Here is a 24,433-nt window from a genome sequence, read left to right as displayed (position 1 = left end):
TAGTCAGGTGTGATCAGTTACATTTGTCAATTAATCAAATCTGTACAAATTAAATGAAATATACTAAATACAAAAAAAAAAAAATCAGCAATTTCATTAAACAGCTTGAACCAATTTGAATTATTATACTATAATTCAAGGTAACATATTCAGGACAAACACTTAGCAAACTTTAACCACATTTTAATAAAACTAAAACCAAAATACACAATTTCTGGTAATTTAACAAATAATTTAAAAAAAAAAACTAATTTAATTTAAAGCAGTCCTCCTTTATAACGGCTTTCAGACATATATGAGAATTCTTAACTAGCTTGTTACATCTTGTTGGTGACATCTGGACTATTCTGTCTTGCATATTTCCTTCAGCTCAGACAGATTGGATACACAATGATTGGCTACAGCTTTTTCAGATCATTTCTATTGGAATGAGATCTGGGGATTCCAAAGGACATTCCAGAACTTTTACCTTTGCTTTCATCAAGAAACAGATTAAGGTGAATGGCACCTGACAGAATGGTTTGTAAGGATACAGTTAAATGGATATTTGGAAATATAAGCAGTGGTTGGAAAGTGGAACATTTACAGTAACATGTAATATGAACAAAACATTAAAATAAACACTGATCTTTTATAAAAAATACTGTAATGGGAAAATCACAAGCCAACAAGAACAAATTCTTCTTACATCATTTCTTAAGAGTTTAAATGGTAACATTATGAATGGAAGGCACAACATCTATTTTCCAATTACGTTTCTTTACTTTTTAAATGTTGCTCAATGTTATTAATTACATTGCAAAGACAACCCTTTGCCCCGAAACAGGCCTTGTGGACACTCAACCTTTGCACAGTGAGAAATCTAGTAAGTCTCTTCTGCATCTGGATTGACTGTTCAGTGTCTTGATTTGATACCGAGGACACTTAACTAAAAGTAAATTGAAGCCATCAGTGGAAATAGATGCCATCCGAGTTTCAAGCATGGAGACATCAAACCCATTGAAGCAGTATTTACAGTACCCAGTCAGAACAAGAAAGAGAAAGCTTTTATACAAATTACAGTCAACTTCAAACTTGTTTTTCTTGGTTTCAAAATGATCAACTGACAGCTTAAATTCTCTTGCATGTGAACAATCTGACTGGCTGAGAATGAGGATCCATAAAGTTTCAATATTCATCTCTTGGGGATTAGTCAGCTAACTGAAATAGCTAGCTGCTTTCTTCAGAACTTTAAGTGTCAAGATCATTGCTCACAAGGGAATGCCACCTAAATTAAAAGGCTACCATCCACTAACATCCTTTGACATTTTACACACAAATATACATAGCCAAGTCTGTAATTAGCGACCCCCTTATAATCAGTGTTCTCACCATACTTGAAAAATACTAAAATATAAAAGGTTTTTTTTCTATTAGAGGAACCGGCGGTGGCTGGTTTTCTCAGACTCTCTCCTTCAAGGTGTCACTTAAAAAGACGATATTGTCTGCAGAGGAAAACAAAAACAAAAGATCATGGCCAGATCATTGACATTCAATAAGGTTTTATTTCACAACACAGAACAGTGAAATGACATTGGCACTGTGTTTTTTGATTGAATGCACCCATGATTCTAATACAATAGATGCTAACTTCACTATAATTAACCCTTATAACAACCCCCCGTTTTTAACGATCCCAACATCGGAATTTCATCGGAAATTAGCCCTATTAGAATGATCACTTACCAGGATCGACCCGGATACAACGATCTCAGTTCTGACTGTCACTGAACTTTCTCCAGTGTGAATATGTTATTCTCTCAGTGAAAACAAAGACCATGGTTGACCTTTTCAAAGATAAGGCTAATTCAAAGATAACCTATTGTAGTGTGAATCGTGCATGACGTATGCAATCGTTGCCTGCCCGCCATCTTCACACAAACTGCAACCAGACAACAGGCGTGAGGAGGCAGCTGCAACTGCATTCAGAAAAGCACAAAACTTATGAAGGAATCTACGTTGGATATTTCTTTCAAGCGAAAGGACATGTACTTACTGTATTCAGCATTCTTTCCTTTTTAATTTCTTTGCTGTTTCTATGAAACATTCAGTTTAAATACTGATCAATGGCTGGGTTTCCATACTCCGTAGGAAGTTAATACTCTCTCTCGACAGTCGTTATTTACGAGACGCAGCACGCGCAATAGGAAGTGCGCTTCTCAAACACTGTACGACTTTAAGGGGCGGGTAAATCATCTTCTCACTGTACAATTGACCAAATCCTTTATTATCTAAGAGCTGCTGGAATTAACCATGGCGAGGTTCTCTAACCAAATAGGAAAACATAAGCATACAGTATGTTTATGTGACACTATTTATTCAGCATTTTAAGTTATTGCCATTTTACTCAAATGATAGTGCTTTATGGTTTGGCTATTTTATAAGCAACATTATGAAAAAATAGTGAAGCTACTACAAATAAAAAAAAATACCCTTTGAAATAAATACATAAATAAATAACACAGCCCTTTACACTTACTTTCGTTACCTTCGTGATTGATCATCAGATAGCCGATTGCTTTAGCCTAAACTTTTCTATTCCTTAGCAATAAGATGCAATTCATTATTATTATTATTATTATTATTATTATTATTATTATTATTATTTATTTCTTAGCAGACGCCCTTATCCAGGGCGACTTACAATCGTAAGCAAATACATTTCAAGTGTTACAATACAAGTAATACAATAAGAGCAAGAAATACTAGCATCTATAATGGGTATCTACTTACGACGGGGGAAAAAAAGTCATGTTTATACCAAAATATGTATTAAATTAACGTAGCTGTATTATGTGTTGAACTCGCATGGATTACCAATACACTGGTTCATCTAACAATAACTGTACATCGCTACAAAATGGCATGTAAATAAATGGCAAAATGTGCTGCTGTTTCTCTTGCTACACATAGTTGGAAATGTTTCGAACTCTTGAAAAAAACCTGAATCAGATACAAGTCACCAAGCAATTTGGCGTTTCCCGTTCTGGTGAGTAGCTTCACCATTCTGTTAAATAATATGCATGTCTTGTATATTGCTGCTGCATTTTGTATCGTGTGTAGGGGTGCTGTGTTAATTTAGTTTGACAGCTAGTTTATTAATATTATGTTACCCTAAGTAACGGACATTAATTTTGCCTCTGCCATTGTGACAGCCTGAAACACACCCGCCAGCTAATTTCATAGTACATATCGATTTAAGTTTTGTGACCATGTTGTTTTACTTTATGTTTTATTAACGTTAGTTTTTAACTTTATTATTATAGTTTATTAACATACACTTGCCTATTGTTTTGCTTTTACTTATTCAGTTCATTGCATATATTGATGCACATGTGTCATGACAAGTAATACACATGTATTTATTTATTTATTGATTCATATTGTGTCTGGTGGCTAACTCCGTCTTAGAGAACACCCCTCGTTAGAGAACATGAGGGGTGTTCTCTTAACCAGTGAGTACTGTCGTTATAGTGAGGTTAGCCTGTATATACATGTGTACAGTTCCCTGTACTGCACATGATCTACTCCTAGCTAGTTTAAATAACAGAGTTGAAAGTTTTACTGAATAACCGTACCCACACTCACCTGCTATAATGGTGGTGGCTTGTCGTCTGACGTTGTTTTTATCCACATATTCCCCATAATCAAGCTTTCCTTCAACCAGAACACGAGCTCTGAGAATTACAAAAGAGAATGTTCACAACATATACCTGCAAATGAGGATGAGAAAACCCTTCACACTATGGTGGGTGTTAAACATAGAGTAACAGTATTGCCACACAGAATCAGTGCTGCCTTCCTAGCCTACAGCATGATGGCCCTACACCCTAGTGACAGTGCTGTGCACAAGAGACATGACATGCTCTGTGTAGTACATGACCTGGTTTTTAACGCACCCCTTTTTCACATATTGGTAAGCCACATCCCGCAGCCCTGGCCGGAACACAGAGATCCTGTGCCACGTGGTCTTCTGGCTGACATCTCCTAGGAGACGACACAAAAAGCAAACTGGTTATCCAGTATATCACAGACCAATACATCAGTATTCAAAGTATCAGGTTTAATGTTTTTGTTGTTAGTAATGTAGTAATTTAGAATTAGACAAAGTAAATACACCAGTATCATCTTGAGGTAAAAAAAGTCAGATAATTCAATAACAATTACTTAACATTTTTGACTACCTCTCCCCTAATATAGTATTTTTGTCCTTTTCATCATAAATGATAAAGGCGTGAATGCCAATTTACTTAAGGTACAAACACACACCTGTCCCCTGTAAAAGATAAACATTTTTTTTTTTTTTTTTTTAAATAGATGAAAAGAAATCTTTCAGAATTACTTTTCCCAAACAAATAAGGTGTAAATTCTTTACAATATGACCAACGACTGGACCACTACAAAAACATGACAGTACAGTACTGCATCTGAGACACCAATGCAACAGCAACAACAACCCAGTGTGTTCTTACCTGTAGAAGTGGAGTCCCCTTCCTCCGATCGCCACGTCTCATTGGTTGCCATGGAGAATATGGTGACAGGGTTCCTCCCCTCAACCTGCCGCATCACTGGGTCCTGACCCACGCGCCCCAGGAGCTGCACTCGGTTCATAGCTGGGAGAGAGAGGGGACAAGCGTTAGTGTGCAAGCTGTGGCCTGTTGGACATGGTCTGTTGGGGGTGTAGTGGTTTAGTTATGGGACTGGGAGGCAATGTATCCTAGTGGAACATTTGTGGTGTCTTAGAGCTGAGGGAATGCAAGCTAGTGTTTTTATGTGGTTAGAGCTGATGACTGAGAAGCTGTGTGATCCAACTGTTAAACGTGAAAAGCAGTGTGGCTCAGTATGGCTCCGGCGCGGTAGTACAGTGGAAAAGAGGCACTAATGTACACAACTGATTATAGCTAAGCTCTTGGAAAACAATGTGGCAGAGTTGTCAATGCTGGAAGACAATGAGGTCTGCTATAAAGACAGGTTTGTGGAAAGATAGTGTACTTAATCATATCCTGATGTAACTATCACTATTTAATCATATCCTGATGTAACTTTCACTATTATCTGCTGTATTATTGAATTGTGGTTTGTCACACTTGAGAATTATTGTATTTCTTGTTCTTATTGTATGACTTATATTGTAACACTTGAATGTATTTGTATTTGCTTGCGATTGTAAGTCGCCCTGGATAAGGGCGTCTGCTAAGAAATAAATAATAATAATAATAATAATAATAGTATCAGTACTTACATCTCTCCAGGATGAGGGAGTTCATTTCGTTTGACTGATGTCTGACATACTGTCGGAATACCTACGAACAATAAGGTTTAGAGACTGATCATATGTAAAATCAATACAACCAGGTATGGCTATAGGACTTTATTGGTTTATTGTTAACCAGGAAAAGTTAACAGAAACTGGGCTAATTGAATAGGCAAAAAGTTACACACTCAAGTTAAACTTATGTCAAACATATCAGTATAGAGCGAAGACTTAAAAAGAAACAATTTTCACAGGGGAAAAATACAGTATGAATCTCTACCTAATGGCAACAGGACTTGCTAAAATAGACCGATTTCCCTGAGACCCTGCCCCCTTCCCAAACAGGGGTATACACTGCAGAATCAAACCTGCAAGTGACTGCTCGGACGCAATTGCTATGGTATCCCCTTCAATCAGATCTGTAGTTTACCTGCACTGATGCCCTTCTAAACATGGCTGTGCTTCTCTCTCGGGGATCTTCTGCAAACAAATAAGAGGCGTATTATTGATAAGATTTAAAATCAGTTAAAACTTTAAGAAACAAACGAACACACACACACACACACACACACACACACACACACACACACACACATATATATCTCTGGTTTCAGAGGCCCTGATTTGTGATTATCTAGGAAAACTGAACTTTAGGTAATGTAATGGAAGATTAGTGCCAATACATATATATCTGTGAAGCCTAGCAAGTTAAAAAAAGCAACGAAAAAAAACGAAACAAACAAAAAAAAAGGATTATATAAAGTTTAAGATCGTTCCTACATGCCCTCTTAATCAAGCAGATAGATGCTATGGCTAATGCCATCACCATTATCAGAAAGAGACACATATCGGTAATAGTATTAAATACTGGCACCTAAATGTTCATCTTGTAACCTGGTATAAATGAATCAGTGCTGTAAGAGGACTAGAATTTTTATATATCTCTGGCCAGTTCAACTACAAAAACTTTGGTAATGCTTTATATTGCGTGTCATAAATTAATATTAAATAGATATGCAATTGATATTAAATTTACGTTAAATTATTCCTTGTTACTTTCCATTAACAATTAAGTCAGATTAACTGCATTTTCAATTACAAACATGTGTAAACAATAGGAAATTATTACATATTTTCAAGGGTAACAAGACGTAATATAAATGGACGTGATATACAAATTACATTTTCAATCGACATTTGGTTAAGCAAGAAACCAGCTATAGCTATTAAATATTAATTTAACATTAATTTAATATGCAATTGCATGTCTATTTAATATTAATTTATGCCACGCAATATAAAGCGTTACCAAAACTTTGAGGTGTAGTTACTTTGCTGTAACTACACCTCAGTTGTTTTGTTATATCCTGTTGCAGTTACTTCCACGAGGAGTTCAGACCTATCATCACACAACGAACGACAGTTTATACAATCATTAAACTACAGGATATGTATTCGTAAATACTTCTATCTTAGCGCCTTCTCGTCTTAGCTCTCTAGTATGTTCATATATTATTAGTGACTGTTCTACGCGTTATATAAAACATATTTCTTATAAAGATATTTACATGCTCCACAGACCTGTCTCCAGTTGCCCACGCTGTATCCGGTCCGTCGCTTTACCTACTCCTCCCCGAGTAGAAACACGAACTGCAGCGTTTGCATTGCAAATGTCAAGGCTTCAGTCTTTCTTTCTTTCTCTGTACATCTTCTTCTTTAATGAAAGGGTGGCTGCTAGAATCAGTGATGTGACTTATTGCTACCAACTACTGATCATAAAACAGAATACAAACATTTATTTTATTTCTAAATGGAGTTATATCTCCCTATATCGTTTATTGTGTTTTGTGGTAGTATGTTTTAAAAAGTCTGAATATACAAGACTTGTCAAGCCTTCCTGCCTCAATTTTCCCATCATCTTTCTTCTCTGTGGAATATATTTTGTACAGTTACAAAAATAATGTTCCATGGATTCTATTGTTTTGCACTGGTCACAATCTCCACTGTCATGCTTGCCTATGATATTAAAGAATGTATTAATGGCACAATGTCCTATTCTAATTCCACTCCAGATTATTTCCTCTATTATATTTACACCTACTGTGTAACTTCTTGTCAACCATTGGACAAATGCTAAAACTACGCCTCAATTTTTCATCACTGTTCCACTGTTCTTGCCATTTTATCAAAACCTTCCTCTTGACAATACTGTGTACCTCAGTCCTACCCACTGAAATGTTCATGTGTATTGCAATTTTTGCCATTAAATCTGCTCTTTCATTTCCCCTTATTCCTATATGTGCAGGAACCCTCATAAAACTCACACCAATTCCTTTATAAAATAACTCATTATACAGAAGTCTGATTTCCCATACTAAATCCTGTCTATCTTTAGATACCCCTGATTCAATTGCCATAATAGAAGCCAGTTTCTCAGTACATCAGTGCCATGTTACAACCTTCCTACCATTTTCATGCTATCACAATATTACGTGATAAAAATGATGCATTTGGATGAAATCATGATCTGTGGGCATGCTTCTATGAAATAATCACCAGAAGCCAGTAAAAAAACAAAAACAAATTCAATAAAACAACTCAGGATTTAAAAAAAAAATAAAAAAATTTAATCTTATTCTTTATACAGTACTTGATTATTAATTGGATAAATGGTTCTCCTTGGTAATAGCATCATTTGGCAGAGGTTATTGAGAATAGCAGATTAGATTCTGTCTCTGTCTGTCACACTTGTATACATATATCTGGAGAACCACTTATCCAGTTGTCATGAAACTTGCTACTGTATCAACATTATTTTAAGGTTGGACAATAGGTGAGCTAATACAGTAGACTCCCAACCAACCAAACTCCTCTGGTGACAGACATTTTGTTTTAATAAGTTACTTCAAGAATGTTTTTTCAAAGTATGTTTTAAATGGAATTTTAGTATTTCTTGCATAGAGCTGCGGTTAGAGTGTTGGACCACCTTATTTTATTAGCATTTTATTAGTGAAATATTATACACAAACCCCCCCACCATGTCACTTATTTTGTTAATTAGAATAACTTTACCAAAACAACAGTATCAAAGCTTACACTTCACAAACAAATGCTGTACGCACACACACTCATTTGGTTCCAGGATGATGTCATCTATTGAAACTGACCAGGGCCATTTCAGGCTTCAGGTTTACTATTAAACATTCCAAAAAGCTAATAAGAAAGAAAGAAAGAAAGAAAGAAAGAAAGAAAGAAAGAAAGAAAGAAATAAATGCCAGTTACCGAACAATTTATTACTGGAAGACGCCGGTTACCGCAAAGTAACAATTTCACTCTCCAGGTTAACTGACCCAGGAAGTGTAAGACAGGCTAAAAGCATGGATTGTAAACAGATTTCTTTAACCTAATGTAGTACCAGATATCATGTTTTATAATGAAAAAACATGTTTGCTAATTGCTATAACATGTTTCTTTCAAAACTACAAATTTGAGACTTATATAATGAATATGCATGACAGATACATTTTATGGACATAATTTGTTAGCTAAAATTACTTTCAGGGCTGTATAAACACCAGGTTTCACACTTTTGCCAATTCAGTGTTGTTTTGGGTGGATGTTCTCCTAAGTCCTCTTATGTCCAAGACAGCTGGGTTTGACTCAACAGGGAAATAACACAGGAATACATGCACCGTTTTATTATTTTTTTTATTGAATCCACTCCTGTTATACAGAATGACAATGACATCTTAATCTCATTTTCACCAGATTGTCGGAGAAGCCTGAAGGCTAGTATTCATCATGGAATGGATATTCTGGATGGTCATCCCACCTGCACAAAACCAGGAAGAAAATGACACACTGGCACCCTGTCTGCTAAAAACAGCTAACACATAATATAAAATATTACAGTGATTATACTTAAAAACAACCTTTACAAAAAGGTACTACTTGGTACTTCTAAGGTACTAATGCTGCTATAATACCACTGTACTACTAAAGCTGTTATCTGTATGAAGTCCAGTCGATGACTGGATTCAAATGGTTGTAGCGAACAAAGAATTCCATAACTCTTAGCTGTTGTGCATTTTTCCATTGAAACGTCTTAAATGTGTAGATTTGAAAGAAAATGGTAGTTAACATGTATTTATATGTTAAACCATGTTAATGACTAAAAGCATATCTGTCAATATGGGAAGCAGCTGATTGGTAATGACAGTAATGGAACCATTGATGGGATGGGTGAAATGACACTGAAAGTACAACCTTATCTGAAAGCATGGGATGCAAACAGATTTATTAAACCTTATAACATGTTTCTTTCAAAACTGCACATTTTAGACATATAACAAATGGAAGTGCACTAGAGGTAAGATTAATAGAATGATTTTGTAAGCTACAATCACTTTAAGTTTGATTTCAGTTAATAAATCAATCAATCAGTCAATGTAGTTGTCCATGGTGAACCAGATACATAAATATAGAAATAACATTCAACCACAATACATATTTTTTATAATTTTGTATGGCCTACTATAACTATCTCAGCTGTTCTAAGACAATCTGAACACATTATCTTTTGCCATGCTTCTCTCCAGCCATGTTTCAACTGTTCAGTGACTTCTTCAACTTAATCCAGCAGAACTCAATTGCATTCAGAACCTGAGACAAGCTGGAAGTTTCCACCCCAATGTTAAAACATTGCACTTAGGTACTTTTCCATTTCAACTGTAATCCACTTACATTTTAAGCTCAACGAAACGTATATTTCTGTTCAGCCCTTCAATTGCTTTCAACTCATCTTCAGTCAATGAGAAGTCAAAGATCTACAAAAGTAAAATCACTTATTGTTAACAGTGGAGGGTCTCTTTGAGTTTGAAATCTGTACATAGTGTTGCACGTCAGGGGTCTACAAGCAGGTGGAGACATCGAGTACCCATGTAAAAGCTATGAACTGTACTGTAGTTCTAGAGTGGCACACACGTCAGTCCAGACAGATGCATCATGCATGTCAATTAGCTAGCACAATAAATACAAAACAAAAAGTCTGATATCTAAATTGTTACCATATTGCTGTTTTAATATAGGGTTATAGGACGATGAACATCTGTGTATGTGGGTAACATCGGCACGAGCAGAAGTGAACAGCCCCTCGTAGTCCTATAAATATATTATATCTACTGCTTTATTAATAATATACAAGTTAAAAATCAAGCTAGATTTGTTTAGTACAATGTCATTGATAAGAGCAGCTCACTTGATGATAAACCAGGGGACTGCCAGCCAGACCATGTTTTGGAGAACACCCTGCTGTTCATTGCTTTCCACATTGTTTTCATAATTGATAATTGTTTGGGATCATTATCTTAAGAAGTGTGATGCTAGAAGGTATTGCACGTCTTTGTAAAATGTCAGTGCATGGAGTACAGTGTGTAGGATACATCCTGATACTGATGGGTAGGGTCTGACAATGCTTATATATGTACATTGCATGTACTAGGTCTGCTCAAAACCTTTTGCTTATTACTTTTATGAAGTACATTTTAAAAAAGTGATTTCACTTCTCATTGGATGCTTTGTTTTTGTTCACATATATTTTCTCCCAGGTCAAATAGTGGACTACCTTCACGAGGGTTCACCTCCTCTGGTTAAGAGGCACCAGTGAGAGACCAGTTCCCTCCAGGTCATATTCCAGCAGTTTTCTCTTTACATTGGACAGTCTCATGCAAAATGAGAGTCTAAAGTGAGTCAATTTCCCCTTGTGACTCCCTGGCTAGGTTGGCAAACTAGCAGTGTGAAACAGGGATCAAACATGCACCTTTCCAGACTGTGTGTGTGTCTATACACATTCAGTAAATAACTCCATTGTAATTTAAGTGTCCTGTGTTTGTGTTTTCTTTCATATTTTCGTGTTTTCATTTTTTATTTTGATAACTGTGCAATTAATTCTTACACTGCATGAAATACCAAAAAACATCACTTATCTTTATCAAAGTTATCGTTTGTTTTGTTATTTTTTTTTTAAAGACATAGGGACAGCATAATGAAAACATAATACTAGGGTAAGTGTTAAGAAGGTTGTTATACTTTCTGATAAAGCTGACTGCACAGGCCACAGAACCATAAAGGATACCGGAGAATTCTGTATGTAATCATTTTTAAACATCACAACAGCAACTTCCTGTAAGATAACAGAATTGACATCTTCTCCATGTAAAAAGCGAACCAAACTTAGCGCAAAACAGTACTAACCTGGAAGTTTTCCTTTATGCGATCAGGGTTGAAACTTTTTGGAATGACGGCAACTCCACGCTGAACATTGAAACGGAGGGCAATCTGAGCTGCTGTCTTTTTATACTTCTTTCCAATGGAAATAAGCAGATCATCTTTTAACAAAGGTGGGCAGGTTAAGTTTACCCTGGTGATTACAAATAAAATAAAACAGAGAAAAGGTTATCTGTCAGAGTTTATTCTTTTATTGCCAAGTCTATGCCTATAATCCCAGACAGACCAGACCAAAAGTCCTTTCCATTAATTTAGCCCTATTAAAAGTTAAATATGAGTGGGTTTGGTGGTCACTGATTACCCCTGATTTTCAAGAGCGGATATCAGTGAGCTACTGGCCTCTGGGTGACAAAGGCCAGCGATGCAGGTGTCTGCTTAAGCTCACCATGAACCTGACCAGTAGGGTCCGCTGTAGCACCATGAGGAAACACAGTCCCAGCAGGTTTTGCACAATTATCTTTTTGTCAATCACGAGGGCTTCTCATGAAAAGTGAGGTGGTTTCAGAAATGAAGGCTTGTGCAACTGTTATTTATTCCCCCTCTATAACTGGGCCAACAGTAAGTTAGTAAACAAAAAACTTTATATACAAAATCTAAGTTAGAGGGGTGAAAAGTACACCTGCATAACACAATAGTGAATGACAGATAACACAGATAAGAGGATATTGAACAAGTAGAGGAGATAAAGACATGCTTGCGTGGCACTGCAGCATTATATAGCATACCAGGACTCATCTCTGGAAGTGCCCAAAGGACTATAGCCTATGACCACAATCTCTTTCTGTCTGCAGTATTCTAGAAGCTTGGGCTGGGTGAAGTATGGGTGGCATTCAATCTGTATAAAGAAAAAAAGTCATACATTACAGAAATATGAATTCAAATTTAGTATTTATGTTACGGTAAAGGTCAGAATCTGGTCAATCTTAAGTTTTACCAGATGTTTCGGAGGTGGTAGAAGGAGGATTTGACCAGAAAAGATTTGGGCATCAAAGGAGAGGTTACTATCCAGAAGTACACCACGGATTCGTACAGTGGGGGAAGGCAGCAGCAGACAGTTTCCGAGGTTCAAGGCAGCAATATTGAGATTCTTGAGTTGAGAATTTGATCCTACTAGAAGTTCAGATTTGTTGGTGTTGAGCTGAAGAAAATTGGTAGACATCCAGGCCTCGATGTCTTGGATGAGAGCTGAGAGCCGGACTGTGGCAGAGGGACATCCAGAGTCTAGTTTTAAGTAGAGGTGGGTGTCATCTGCATAGGAGTGAAACATGAGGCTATGTTGGCAGATAAGGTGACCCAAGGGAAGCATGTAGATGTTGAAGAGAACAGGCCTGAGAACAGATCCTTGGGGGACACCGCACGTGACCGGGTTTACGTGAACACTGCTTCCATCATAGAAAACAGACTGTATGCGTCCAGATAAGTAAGAGGACAGCCAGGAGAGACAGGTTCCAGAGATCCCAGCATACTTCTGAAGGCAGTCAAGAAGAATGCTATGATCTATGGTATCAAAAGCAGCAGTTAGGTCAAGGAGGACAAGGACAGAGGGAGCAAAAGCATCAGCATTGAGCAGGAGATCATTCACAATCCGGAGCAGAGCAGTTTCAGTACTGTGATGTGGCCGGAAGCCAGACTGCAGAGATTCAAGCAGATTGTTATCTGTGAGATGTGTCATAAGACATGTGGATAAGACAGCCGGGTCAAGGGTGGATTTTTTTGAGCACTGGTGTTACTCTGGCAGTCTTAAGGGCAGCAGGAACCAGGCATGAAACCAGGGACAGGTTGAGAGTGTGCATAATGGAAGGAGCAAAGTCAGAAAAACACAGATGGACGAGATGTGTTGGCCAGGGGTCCAGGGGGCATGTGGCTTTAGTTGATTTCAGCAGTAGGCTGGAGACAACAATAATGGTGAGATGGAAGAGAGAGCAGGAGGGGCAATCGGAGGACAGTCAAGGTGGTCCACTACGATACTGGGTTTGTGGCAGGAGAGCATAGAATAAATGGTGTCAATTTTGTTCTGAAAGAAAGAGGAGAAATAGCAGGTAAGAGAGGAGGGTGAATGGGAGGTGGATTTGGTGATGGCTGAATGCAGGATTTGGTCAATGGTTTTGAAGAGAATATTTGGTTTACCATGTCCCATGGATATGATTTCAGAGAAGTACTTCACCCTGGCAGCAGCAAGCGCACGTCTGTAGCTACTGAGTTGATCGATCCAAATCTGTCTGTGAACTGTTAGTCCAGACGACCTCCATTTGCGCTCAGATTTGCGACAGGCCGACTTAAGCAGTCAAGGGTCGAGGGTATACCATGGACAGTTGCAATGTTACTTCACTATTGTGGTTGTAAGCGGGGCAACTGTGTCAATGATCTGAGTAAGGGTGACGTTGTAGGGGGACACCGCATCATCAAATGAAGACGGGAGAGTACCAGTCTGAGGGGAAGAAGAGACACAATCTGATAGCACTGTAGGATTTAGCTGATTTTTGGGACGGAAGGAAATAACAGTATCAGTAGTAGCTGAAAGTGCACGAAGATTAATATTGGCAGTGATTAAGAAATGGTCAGAGAGAGAGATATCAAGACCCCTGGGGATGAGTAGATCCAGGGTGTTTCCACGGGTGGGTGGGAATGTTGACAGAATGAGAGTCCAAGACAGTTTAAAAAACATATTGCATTACACGCTACAAGCAAACACAAGCACTGTATAGATATATTTACTTACATATTGTAGCATGGTAGAATTCTGTGGCACTTGGAGTTACACAGGACTCCCGAAGCCTTACAATGCGCAAAAGCATTCAGTCATTAATCAAAGGCACTTGGCTATTCTTGAGATTTACCGGTAAATGTCTGAAATAAATCATGTTTATTTCGGGCATTTACTGTTTTGCTTCAACAAAGTGAGGGCGACTGGAACCAAGCTTTTCAAAGACAGTTAGTACAGCGCTGTACCTGGTTGGAGACGGGCCTGTGTTTCAGGCCTGGCTTGTTCAGGATCAGTTCCAGCTGCCTGCGGTTAAAGTTCGACACCCCGATAGACTTTGTCAGGCCTGCGTCTTTACATGCTTCCATTGCCTAGTATAATGAATAAATTGATCCAACAATCAATGAACAAGAAACTAAATGAACAGTAACTGTACGTATTAGTATAGACATGGGAATAAGAATGGCATATATTGTTTATAGATCACACTTCAGGGAGTTATAACTAGGCTTGCTACTTTTCGATTGTAATCGGTAAAGCTCATTAAACGTCAAATTCCCCAAAAATATGAGTTTGACTGAAATAAATTTATATAGGATAAACGTCAGTAAAACCACTCGATTTTTTTTTTTCTTAGCAAAAATAACAATTTAAGAAATCATTCATTTAAATGACTGTCAATTATCAGACCGACTGTGCACTTTCATTTGCCAGCTATAGGCTGTTATTCAAAGCGCTTACTTTGAAATTAGCGGGTTAAGGTGTAGGTAAGAGTTTGCTATTATAGGTATATACGGTGACAGTTACTAATTTGATATGAAAATGGGGCGCAAGAGGAAAACACTTAATGAGTATTGTGCAGAATACCCTGATCGACGGCAGAAGTCTCCGCGGCAGGACGAAGCGGGCCAGTCTGCCTTGCCTCCAGTGAGTCCAGCTGTGCTTAAGGAGAGGGGCGGAACTCGGAATAAGTGCAAGTTAGTTCTGTTCAACTCTCTAATGTTTTGTTTTGTTACATGTAAAATATTGTAAAAGGGTTTCTCTAAATTAGACGTTTCTCAGTGGCATAAAAAGTCTGTTTTCTTTTAAAGCATAAAAGTCGATTTCACCCATGCTCTGCTTGAATTGAAAAATAAAGATCGAAAAAAAAACCCAGTACATTCTTTCAAAAATAAACGTCAATATTAATTGTCGATTTGGCAAAAAATTAAAATCGAATAGTAGCAAGCCTAGTTATAAAACATGTACTCAACTTTTTAATAAGGTTTGGAGAGACTTGCGCAGACTGCCATCTGCTGGCTATAAATATATACTGCATTCTATTGGATGTGCTTGTTTTGTGTACTGTATGTGTTGATATAGACCAGGGGTGGGCAATTCTGGTCCTGGAGGGCCAGTATCCCTCCTGGTTTTTGTTCCAACTGTACCCTAAATTACTTAATTGGACCAATTAAGTGCTTATTAGAAGCTTAATTGGTCAAATTAATTAATTTAGGGTACAGTTGGAGCAAAAACCAGGAGCGACAAAGTTAGTTCTGTACTGGCCCTAGCAGTTTTTGAGTTAATTGAAAAAAACCTCTATAGATGAAAAGCTGCTGCTGCTTCCTGGTCAATTCAGTTATTGTTAAAATTGACACCAATGGACCAGCTACAATCTGACCGTATGACATACAGCAAAATGCCAGGATGTAGCAATTTAACTATGTTGTGTTTTAAATATTGGATATTTTGAATTAATGTGAAAAAACTAAAGTTTACCACTGCTTTTCCTATGGTTATACTACCCATTTACCATAATTAACCATGTTTTTTTTAATATGCTTTACCACACCTCGCTGTGTTTTACAATGCTTGCCTATACTTTACTTTGCTTTCACTATGCTTACACTTTGTTGTGTTTTTACTATGGTAAACTTTTATAAGGAAAACAGTGAAGAACGAAAAGACTTTTGCTAACAGATTTTTTTATAAGTTTGTTCTTGTTGTCTGTCCATCTTACCTCCCAGGTGGCACAGAGATCGGTTTTGTAAAAAATATGTTTTCCATTGTCATCTTTGGGGTAAAACGTGTCTCCTGGCTGAAAGACAGTTTTAAATGTGTCAATAACAGGGAAACAAACCCTGAAACAAACGGTCCGCAGACATTTGTGAAACTCAAAAAATACAGTAAGAAAGAATACCTTGGTTTCAGGTACCTGTCATTTTGTCCCTGACAACAGCTTTGTATACATTGTATTCATGCTTAAAGAACAGAACCTCCTGCTGTGTTTACAAGAAAAAAACATTGCTTTTAAAACATAATACTGATTGATTTGATGTTCTTATTCAAAAATCATTTTCTCAGAGTAAAAGATGGCTGTTTTATGACCCATGATGTGTGACAAAAATAATCAAACCAACCGGGATTATGTTTAAAGATATGTCACTGAAATAGAAACAACATAGGATTCAGAAAGGTACATTTGTTTTTAGGTATTCTTTTTGCTGGGAAAAAGCATTTTAGGAAAATATAAATTCAATTAATTGTAACTAACAAAATAGTTCCATAGATTTTCTCAGACATGCACATCCATTAATTACATAAACCTCAACTGTGCTGTTCTTAAAGAAACATGTTTCAACCAGCATGTATTTTCATTTTAAATCATATCTAGTACTACAATGGTAGTAGCATTGAGATTTATTAACACTGATTGTGTGCACAAAGGCTCAATGTCAGAATGATAAATCCGGATCACTTTGTGTGTGAGAACAGATCATGCACTTTATATGCGCAGATTTGATCAATATGAGCCCTGGAGAGTGAACGTCCCCACCCCTTCACCGGCTTCTTTCCTCTCAGTAACAAATCAACTGCTTCCCCGACTGACTGACATGCTTTCAGCCAGTAACATACTCTGAACCAGAAAACACTGCTGGGGTGAAATGACAAGAGGAAGTAATGCAGTAACGGATTTCGTAGAAGGCAAGGAAAGTGAACTGAAACATCTTTAAACTAGTGTAGTACCAGATGTCTGTTTTAAAATGAAAATGCATGATTGCTATATCATGTATTTCTTTGCACATCTGAGACCTATTAAACTAATACTAGTGCAAAATGAGTAAGGCGTTTTATGGTATCACTTACTATATACTCTTAAGTTTAAATATACTGTATTACCTTAAAGGCCATTGGTAGCTCAACAACATAGAGGTCAACATAATCCAGCTGCAGGGTTTTCAAGGTCCTTTCCAGGGAAGGCCTCACCAGCTCTGGTGGGTGGAAGGTGTTCCATAGCTGCAAGAAGTCAAAACAGAGGCAAGTCAGTATTTTACAAGCCTCTTTCTAAACAATACATCTTATATATGGCAAAAAGAGCGAAAAAAGAAGGATTAGCCTGTCTGCTGCTAGTAGTAGGACCCCTCACAGTAGGCGGTTTCTTATTACTTTATACAAATCAGCAGTTAAAGCCTTTACGGGTTGACCACATTTTTTGTGTGGATCAAAACTACACAGTGAGGTCTTTGCCCACACAAATCCACATTAAAACCCTTTTTGTACAGTGTTGCTGCAGTAGTAATCACTTGGGCTGAGCACATACTGTAGGACTCAACAAAAAATGTATTAACAGATCGACGACGTACAGGATAAAGTGAATATGTGTTCAGCGAAAAATAGTGCAGACATTCATCATCCAAGTGAGAATAAAAGGATAAGTCAGGAAAATAACTCATATCTGCATAAGGGTACAACATCTTGGGACTAACTCCCCCACCCTCCACACCCAACTGAACCCAATAAATCTAAATAAAATGTTAAATACTTTTCCACAGTAGAAGATATCTTCACGTTTCACTTTTCCTTCAGCGATCTTCTCTCGAATGGCTTGTCCAACCTCGTGTTCATTAAAATAGACCAAGGCCCCATCAATATGCCGATATCCAACATCAATTGCCACCTTTACAGACTCATAGCCCAATCCTTTTGGTGTCTGCCAAGAAAAAAACAGTTTCAGTTGCATATTGAATACAATATATAGGTGTTCTTACAGTACACACAATACAATTCAGTGCAACAGTGAAATCAATACTTTATACCCTCTGATTAGAAAAAAAAGTGTAATCTGTTTATATCACATGCTATGTGTTCACAATCACCATATACCGTGTGTTACTGTTTCAGCACTAAGGGGTAGATGTACTGGGATGGGCAGTGCAAACATACCGCAGTTTGAATTTCTTTTGCAACAACTAGCAAAGTATACATTTTGTCGTACTTACGAAAAGCCAATATGTTAATAAAGAGAGCCGCAATATACAAATTTAAATATTTGTTGTGTCCTCTTAGCGAGATCTCTAGCATTGTGAGATATTTTTTTCAAATAAATAATGAAAGGTAGTTTAATCTCATCATATTCTGTAGCTGGGCCCCCAGCTTCACCCCCAAATAAAAAATGTGTTTCTATCAAAAAGCTTTTCATAATCATACGGTAGCCCTTCGCTAAACCAGATATGTTTGTCCGACATGATGTGGTGTCGGCTTTAAAAAAATACAATAAAATCGCACACGTACATTTATAATGCTCAGTGTGTTTTAAATGTATAAATCATTGCGCTGAAATAACACTAATGTGTTTTGGGTAGGCTACACATTACATTATGTAAAACATAGAAATATGTACAGTAGGCCTATACAGTACAGTAGGAAAATCAAATCAATACCTAGCACACCTTTTTTACTTTAGCCTGTAGGCTACCGGAAACACAAAATAAATCATGCTGCTGCATTGTACACATTGGTGTACAATGCGAATAAAAGATTATTTTAAATTGAAACAAATGATTTTAGCGTTTTTTTAATTATTATTATTATTATTATTATTATTATTATTATTATTATTATTATTAATAATAATAATATTATTATTATTATTATTATTATTATTATTATTATTATTAACTTGACCTACTTAGTAGCCTAGTCAATTAACACAAAATAGATCATGGTGCCGCGTTGACAAGTTATGATACTTAAAGGAGGACAGTCAATGTTTGTTAATATGAATTTCAAGGGACCAGCAACACATTTTGCATTATACCAATAATTTGTATTATCATAAGTAGCCTATAAGCCAAATGTATTATCTCAGTTTTTATTTAAGTTAGTCAGTGGTGCAGTGCTAAAATGTGAACAATTACAAACCACCTGCACATTAATAAAATAGGTGTGTTTCCTATTCCAATACAGATGTTCAAAATGAGCTGGAGGGGTTAGCGACATATGTGTGCAGTCTATTGCTCCCAACATGTTGGGGAAACCAGAAATGTCATAGAAATTTGTTTTCAAAGCTTGTAAGTTTACCCTACTTTTTGGGAAAAATAGGTATTTGGGCGTTCACCTCAAAAATATATTGTGCACAACTTGCATGAGAAAAAACGGACTGGGAAATGCCAGCAACAATTGCAACTGTTTAATACATGCTTTCAAAAGTTCTTAACAAATTGATGCACTTATAAGTGTCGCAATTGCTGGCAGCTGTAGTACATCTCATCATAATATTTGAAAACCCTCATTTGCACTATCTCCGCCCCCTTTTTGCAAGTTTATGCAAGAATGCCATAATTACATATTCATCTAAGGTTGAACCGCAAAGCTTTCCCTAAAAAGTGGATAATAGCATTGCGCATGTTTAGTACATTTCACCCTCGACTTCCAACTCGTTTGCAACTGGTTTGCGACTATTGCGACAGCCACAACACTTTAGTACATCTACCCCTAAATGTGTTCCCCCTGAAACAGTGAGTTTCTAAATATGTTTTTGCAGTGCAGTGTTATGTCACAATGAAAAAAAAGATCTGGTCACTAGCTTTCAAACATAAAAATAAGTGATATAAATGCTGGTTGCTGGTTCAGAGGGTATGAAGTATTCACTTAACTGCAGCATTGGATAGTTCATTATCGCACTTCAGCCACTTTCTACAGGTCAGCCACCCAACGAGGCCAGGTGGAGTTGGAATGGAAACTGATTACAAGGGAATGGGAAATGGAACTGAAATTAGGAATTCACTTTAAAAAGGAATTGACCCCAACCCTGACCCTGTGGTATTCAGGCCAATGCAGTATAAATGTCCAGTGGCATGAAAGGTATTCAGATTGTTGCACTAAAAGCTGTGTATTGTACTTAGATTTACTGGGAATTGTGTTGTTGACAGTTTTTGCTTTTATCTAACAGGAAAATGTTATCGAAATCAAGCCAACAGATTCCAATAATCAGACGTTATCTTGTTTACAATCTAAAGATGGAATGTTTGGCAGTCATCACTCATCCCAACAGAACAAACTGGTAGTTGTTCTTCTGAGACGGCTTCTCATAACTAATTCCTTTGGCTTTGAAAAGATTGTGTAAGGCGTGTGTATTAATTGTTGTTAAGTGGCTTCAAAAGGCTTTATTGGGAGAGTACTATGAGCAAATGTAGGGTTGCCAACTTTTCATTTTTTCAAAACCGAGTAAGAACCATCCACCAGTCACTGTATGAGGGACAGTACATCGGTTTATTCTTGCTTACAAGTCTCAGTCGCGTTTCTCACCTATTCTCACTTCCTGTATCCCTTAAAGATCAATGTTGAGATCCCACATCAATATACAGAACCCTAACTGTCGAAATACAAATACAAACCTGTAATTGAAAGGTGTAGACGCACTTTTCAAACATACTGTAGTATAACCAATGCAAATTACTTATTTTCTGTCCTACAGCTGTGCAAAAAAAAACCAATAGATTTCTGGTTTAAACTGTTTTAAAAGTTTCAATGCTGGTCTGTTTTCAGCAGGAATGATTGTGCTTCTCTAAGCATTTTCAAAAACTCGAAAAATGTGGTTTAACCCTTTGCGGTCCATTTACTAATCGCGCGTCAGGCACGTCAGGTCTAATTAATTTTCACACGCGCAGTTATTAGACGCGCTGTTTAAAAGTATTTTTTTTCACAGTCAAACGGGTTTAAATGGCCCTGCATATCAACAAATCACTCACTAGGCATCTCCAGCCCCGCCCCACCCTTTCGTTTGCTATAGCGTTCACCTATGTAAGAAATAAATAATAATAATAATAATAATAATAATAATAATAATAATAATAATAATAATAGTCGTACATACCGATCGATCATCTCCGGATCACTCGTTTTATTACCAAACTCCTCAATAATGCGATCCAAGTCATTATTTTATTACTATAACATCTCAAAAAAGATCTGCAAATGTCCATGTTTTCTGTGCGCTGATTCAGTCAGCCAACTTGTTTACTTACGACCCGCCCCGTTATCTGATACCTGATACCATGTATGACTATTCATGAGATACGCTTTTTTTTTTCCGACTTGTCTCGGCTCTTGTCGCTCCCATTCGGCAATTGAATGGTTTTCTCGTCTTTTTCCGGAGAAAAAACGACTAGAAACCCGTTTTTTGCGTTGCTATAATGATGTCGGACCCAGTCCGACAAAGGACCTGTGAGGAATAATTGCAATGTCGGACCCAGTCCGACAATGGACCGGAAAGGGCTAAGCAAAGCAATGACAACGTGATCAACATACTGACACAACGTGTGTTTTCTTTTGTGTTATTGGCTGAATTCCAATAGAAACAGTGTCCTCACTGTTGGTGTTTGACTGATCAAAAGTGCTTAGAAAAACACAATCACATGCGCTGGCGAGAAAACAGTCCATACACAGTGAGGCAGTGCGCTGCACCAGATGCAGCAGAAATGTGTTTGGGCGTCAGTGGTGAAATTTGGCTAGTGTTACGCAGATTTCTGACTGTATCCCTATAGAATTCTGTCCCCCCCTTAGATTTGACGCCTGCGTAGATCAAGATCGCTATACATGAACGCTTGATGTTTCTGAACAGTATTCGCATGTAATAAAATTAAAATGTGTTTTAAAAGAAAAATACAGTTTCATAAGGTTACTTTTAATCAAGGGTTTCGTGTATTGAGCGACGCAGGAGGCTGAGCGCACTGTAGAGAATCAGTGGTGTTAAATGTGCTGTTTTGTTTTGCTACAGAATTAGTTCGGTCTTGTTTTCAATATTTGTTGCAAACTGCAGCAGACCTCAATGGTAGTGCTTGAAAACACAGCGGGACTCGGGCACAGGAATCGCGCAAGTCCATCTTTGAAAAACTGCATCTGCACAGGCATGGAATCATGCTGGGATAAAGAATTCTATGGGGATACATAAATCTGCATAACACCGGTACTGACCTGTACTTATTTTAGCCGATACTACTGGGACTTATTTGATCTGCTTTTCATCCAACGCGTGCATGCATTCCATCCACTCTTAATCACTCCACTAGTCTTCCATTAAAAAAGTGTCTTGTCACCAAAACTAAACAATCATTAAAATATTCTCGAAATTGACAAATGGCAATGGATGACTTACTTACGTTAGTTCTTGTCAGCAAGATCAGGAGGATGAGAAGTTATTTGTCAGTCTCGTCTGCCTACGGATTTATATGATTGGTCAATAACTTTATCTAAATAATGTGCTGTCGGTACCCTCCCGATAGCGACTACTTCTCTGTTGGGATGGAAAGTAAAAGACGGTTGTTCATAGTGGTTCAATTGCAACGAACATTCAGAGTTAGTACGCACGAAGTTGCGGACTAGCTGTTTAGTACTTTCCTGGGGATCATCCGCAGCTTTGTGCTCGTTGCAATTGACCCAGTTAGTTTACTACTTTGAAATGTATAATGTAGTCTCCCGATTTTAATATTTTAGTTTTTTTTCTTCTTTTAAACCTTCAAAACAATGAATATGACGGAATTTATAAAATACAGCTGTTTTCTGGGGCATGTGACATAAAATCAATTTAAAAGTAAAATATGTGTGTCAGTCCATTCTGGAAACAGTTCTACAGATAAATAATATAGAATTATGTTCTTAAAAATGAAATTACTGTGTTTTTGAATGTTACTCCCGTGAAGATAAGCACACAGAATAAATCATTGTAATAAGTAATAACTTAGTAAAAGAAAAAAAGAAACAACAGAAATGTTACCTGCCTGTTACATTAGAGGGGTATTTCAGCCCTTCATTGTGCTTTGTTTGACATAGACCTTTTTGTATCATCTTTTTTTATAGCACTTTTTTTTTTGTATACACTTTTTTTTATATCACCTGTATATTAAGCATATCTTGAACTCCCCCTTTACGGCAGTTACTGCATAGTGTAATATTTCTTAATACTTATCATTTAAGGTTTAACTTAAGTGTTATATTACAGTACATGACTGAGTGATACATGAAGAGGGTACAAAGCTTTCAGTATTTTCAGCTTCTGGTGAATTGGTTATATTGTATCAGTTATTGTTTAGGCCTTATTTTTTATTAAAAATGTATTGCGTACCAATAGCTATACATTTTAGAAGTATTTATTCATTGGCACTCAAATGATCTAATTATTTTTTTATGTTTACATGAGTACCTGCACTTTTCCTGTTGAGAATTTCACCCGTTGGGCATGAATATTATCTGTATAAATTACATTTTCCAGCACATTGTAAATGCATAATTTAGCTGGGATATCCCCTCCCCCATCTACCTGTAATCTAGCTGACACTGCAGAGTTACATACAGTCATAGAATAGATTCCTATTTTGTTAAAAAAAAAATAAGGAGAATGCTGTTCTTACTGTCCTGGGGTCGGCATAGGTTCCAAATCCCATAAGAGGCATTGTGTTCCCATCATTCAAAGGAACGGAATGTCTCTCTGCAGTCAGGCTCATGGTGTTCCGATAGCAGCTTGCACACTCTCTATGGAAAATGTGCAAGTGTCTGAGGAAATGTACCCTTTAAACCAAAGAGGTTCTAAAAAGCAAATTATCGGAAGCTTATCATTTGCATGCTTTATTTCTGATTCCCAGTACTGTTAGATGGGTCCAAGGATGAATCTGGGAGCAAAGTTCATATCTATTGCACATATTTATTGAGGGATAGCCAATTATTGACAGCTTACAGGTTTTGCTTCAAGTAATGAACGACTAATGCTATCAGGTATTTTGTTTTGACCTTGGTAGTATACGATTTATATTCAGTAATCAAAATGGGTTACTGCAATTTGATTAGCTTAAGTAAAAGAACATCAGATTAAAATGGCTAACTAAAGTGGCGAAAGGTTG

The 24,433-nt window shown here is 37.1% G+C and overlaps 2 protein-coding genes across 4 annotated transcripts; both read right to left on the bottom strand.

Moving 5' to 3' along the window:
* Positions 1–167: 167 nt before the first annotated feature.
* Positions 168–7,004, bottom strand: LOC117415001 (single-stranded DNA-binding protein, mitochondrial-like). 3 transcript variants are annotated; one of them, XM_034024902.3, is made up of 7 exons: positions 6,862–7,004; positions 5,724–5,773; positions 5,282–5,342; positions 4,512–4,652; positions 3,939–4,026; positions 3,628–3,716; positions 168–1,484 (listed from the first exon to the last, which is right to left on the bottom strand). In XM_034024902.3, exons 2-7 carry the CDS (start codon positions 5,745–5,747, stop codon positions 1,441–1,443), a joined length of 447 nt encoding a protein of 148 aa, XP_033880793.2. In that variant the 5' UTR covers positions 5,748–5,773; positions 6,862–7,004; the 3' UTR covers positions 168–1,440. The 3 variants fall into 3 exon arrangements, with proteins under 3 accessions (XP_033880793.2, XP_033880792.2, XP_058882903.1); XM_034024901.3 differs by having other exon boundaries at positions 6,875–7,004; XM_059026920.1 differs by having other exon boundaries at positions 5,724–5,770; positions 6,875–7,004.
* Positions 7,005–8,982: 1,978 nt separating this feature from the next.
* Positions 8,983–24,178, bottom strand: LOC117415834 (aldo-keto reductase family 1 member D1-like). Its single transcript, XM_034026683.3, has 9 exons — positions 23,948–24,178; positions 18,082–18,249; positions 17,439–17,555; positions 16,279–16,356; positions 14,528–14,650; positions 12,304–12,413; positions 11,546–11,711; positions 10,037–10,119; positions 8,983–9,125 (listed from the first exon to the last, which is right to left on the bottom strand). Exons 1-9 carry the CDS (start codon positions 24,038–24,040, stop codon positions 9,083–9,085), a joined length of 981 nt encoding a protein of 326 aa, XP_033882574.3. The 5' UTR covers positions 24,041–24,178; the 3' UTR covers positions 8,983–9,082.
* Positions 24,179–24,433: the final 255 nt, after the last annotated feature.

Source organism: Acipenser ruthenus, chromosome 7, assembly GCF_902713425.1.
Source record: "Acipenser ruthenus chromosome 7, fAciRut3.2 maternal haplotype, whole genome shotgun sequence".
Lineage (NCBI taxonomy): Eukaryota > Metazoa > Chordata > Actinopteri > Acipenseriformes > Acipenseridae > Acipenser > Acipenser ruthenus.
The sequence above is the reverse complement of the archived record's forward strand: the minus strand, read 5'-3'. Positions and strand labels throughout refer to the sequence as shown.

Coding starts and splice junctions, on each gene's coding strand:
- LOC117415001 (XM_034024902.3), bottom strand. CDS start 5,747: ATGTTTAGAAGGGCATCAGTGCAG. Junction 5,343..5,723: donor TTAGAAGGGCATCAGTGCAG/GTAAACTACAGA, acceptor TATTGTTCGTAG/GTATTCCGACAGTATGTCAG. Junction 4,653..5,281: donor CTCCCTCATCCTGGAGAGAT/GTAAGTACTGAT, acceptor TCTCTCTCCCAG/CTATGAACCGAGTGCAGCTC.
- LOC117415834 (XM_034026683.3), bottom strand. CDS start 24,040: ATGAGCCTGACTGCAGAGAGACATTCCGTTCCTTTGAATGATGGGAAC. Junction 17,556..18,081: donor ATATCTTCTACTGTGGAAAA/GTATTTAACATT, acceptor GACTTCTTGCAG/CTATGGAACACCTTCCACCC. Junction 16,357..17,438: donor AGCTACCAATGGCCTTTAAG/GTAATACAGTAT, acceptor ACTGTCTTTCAG/CCAGGAGACACGTTTTACCC.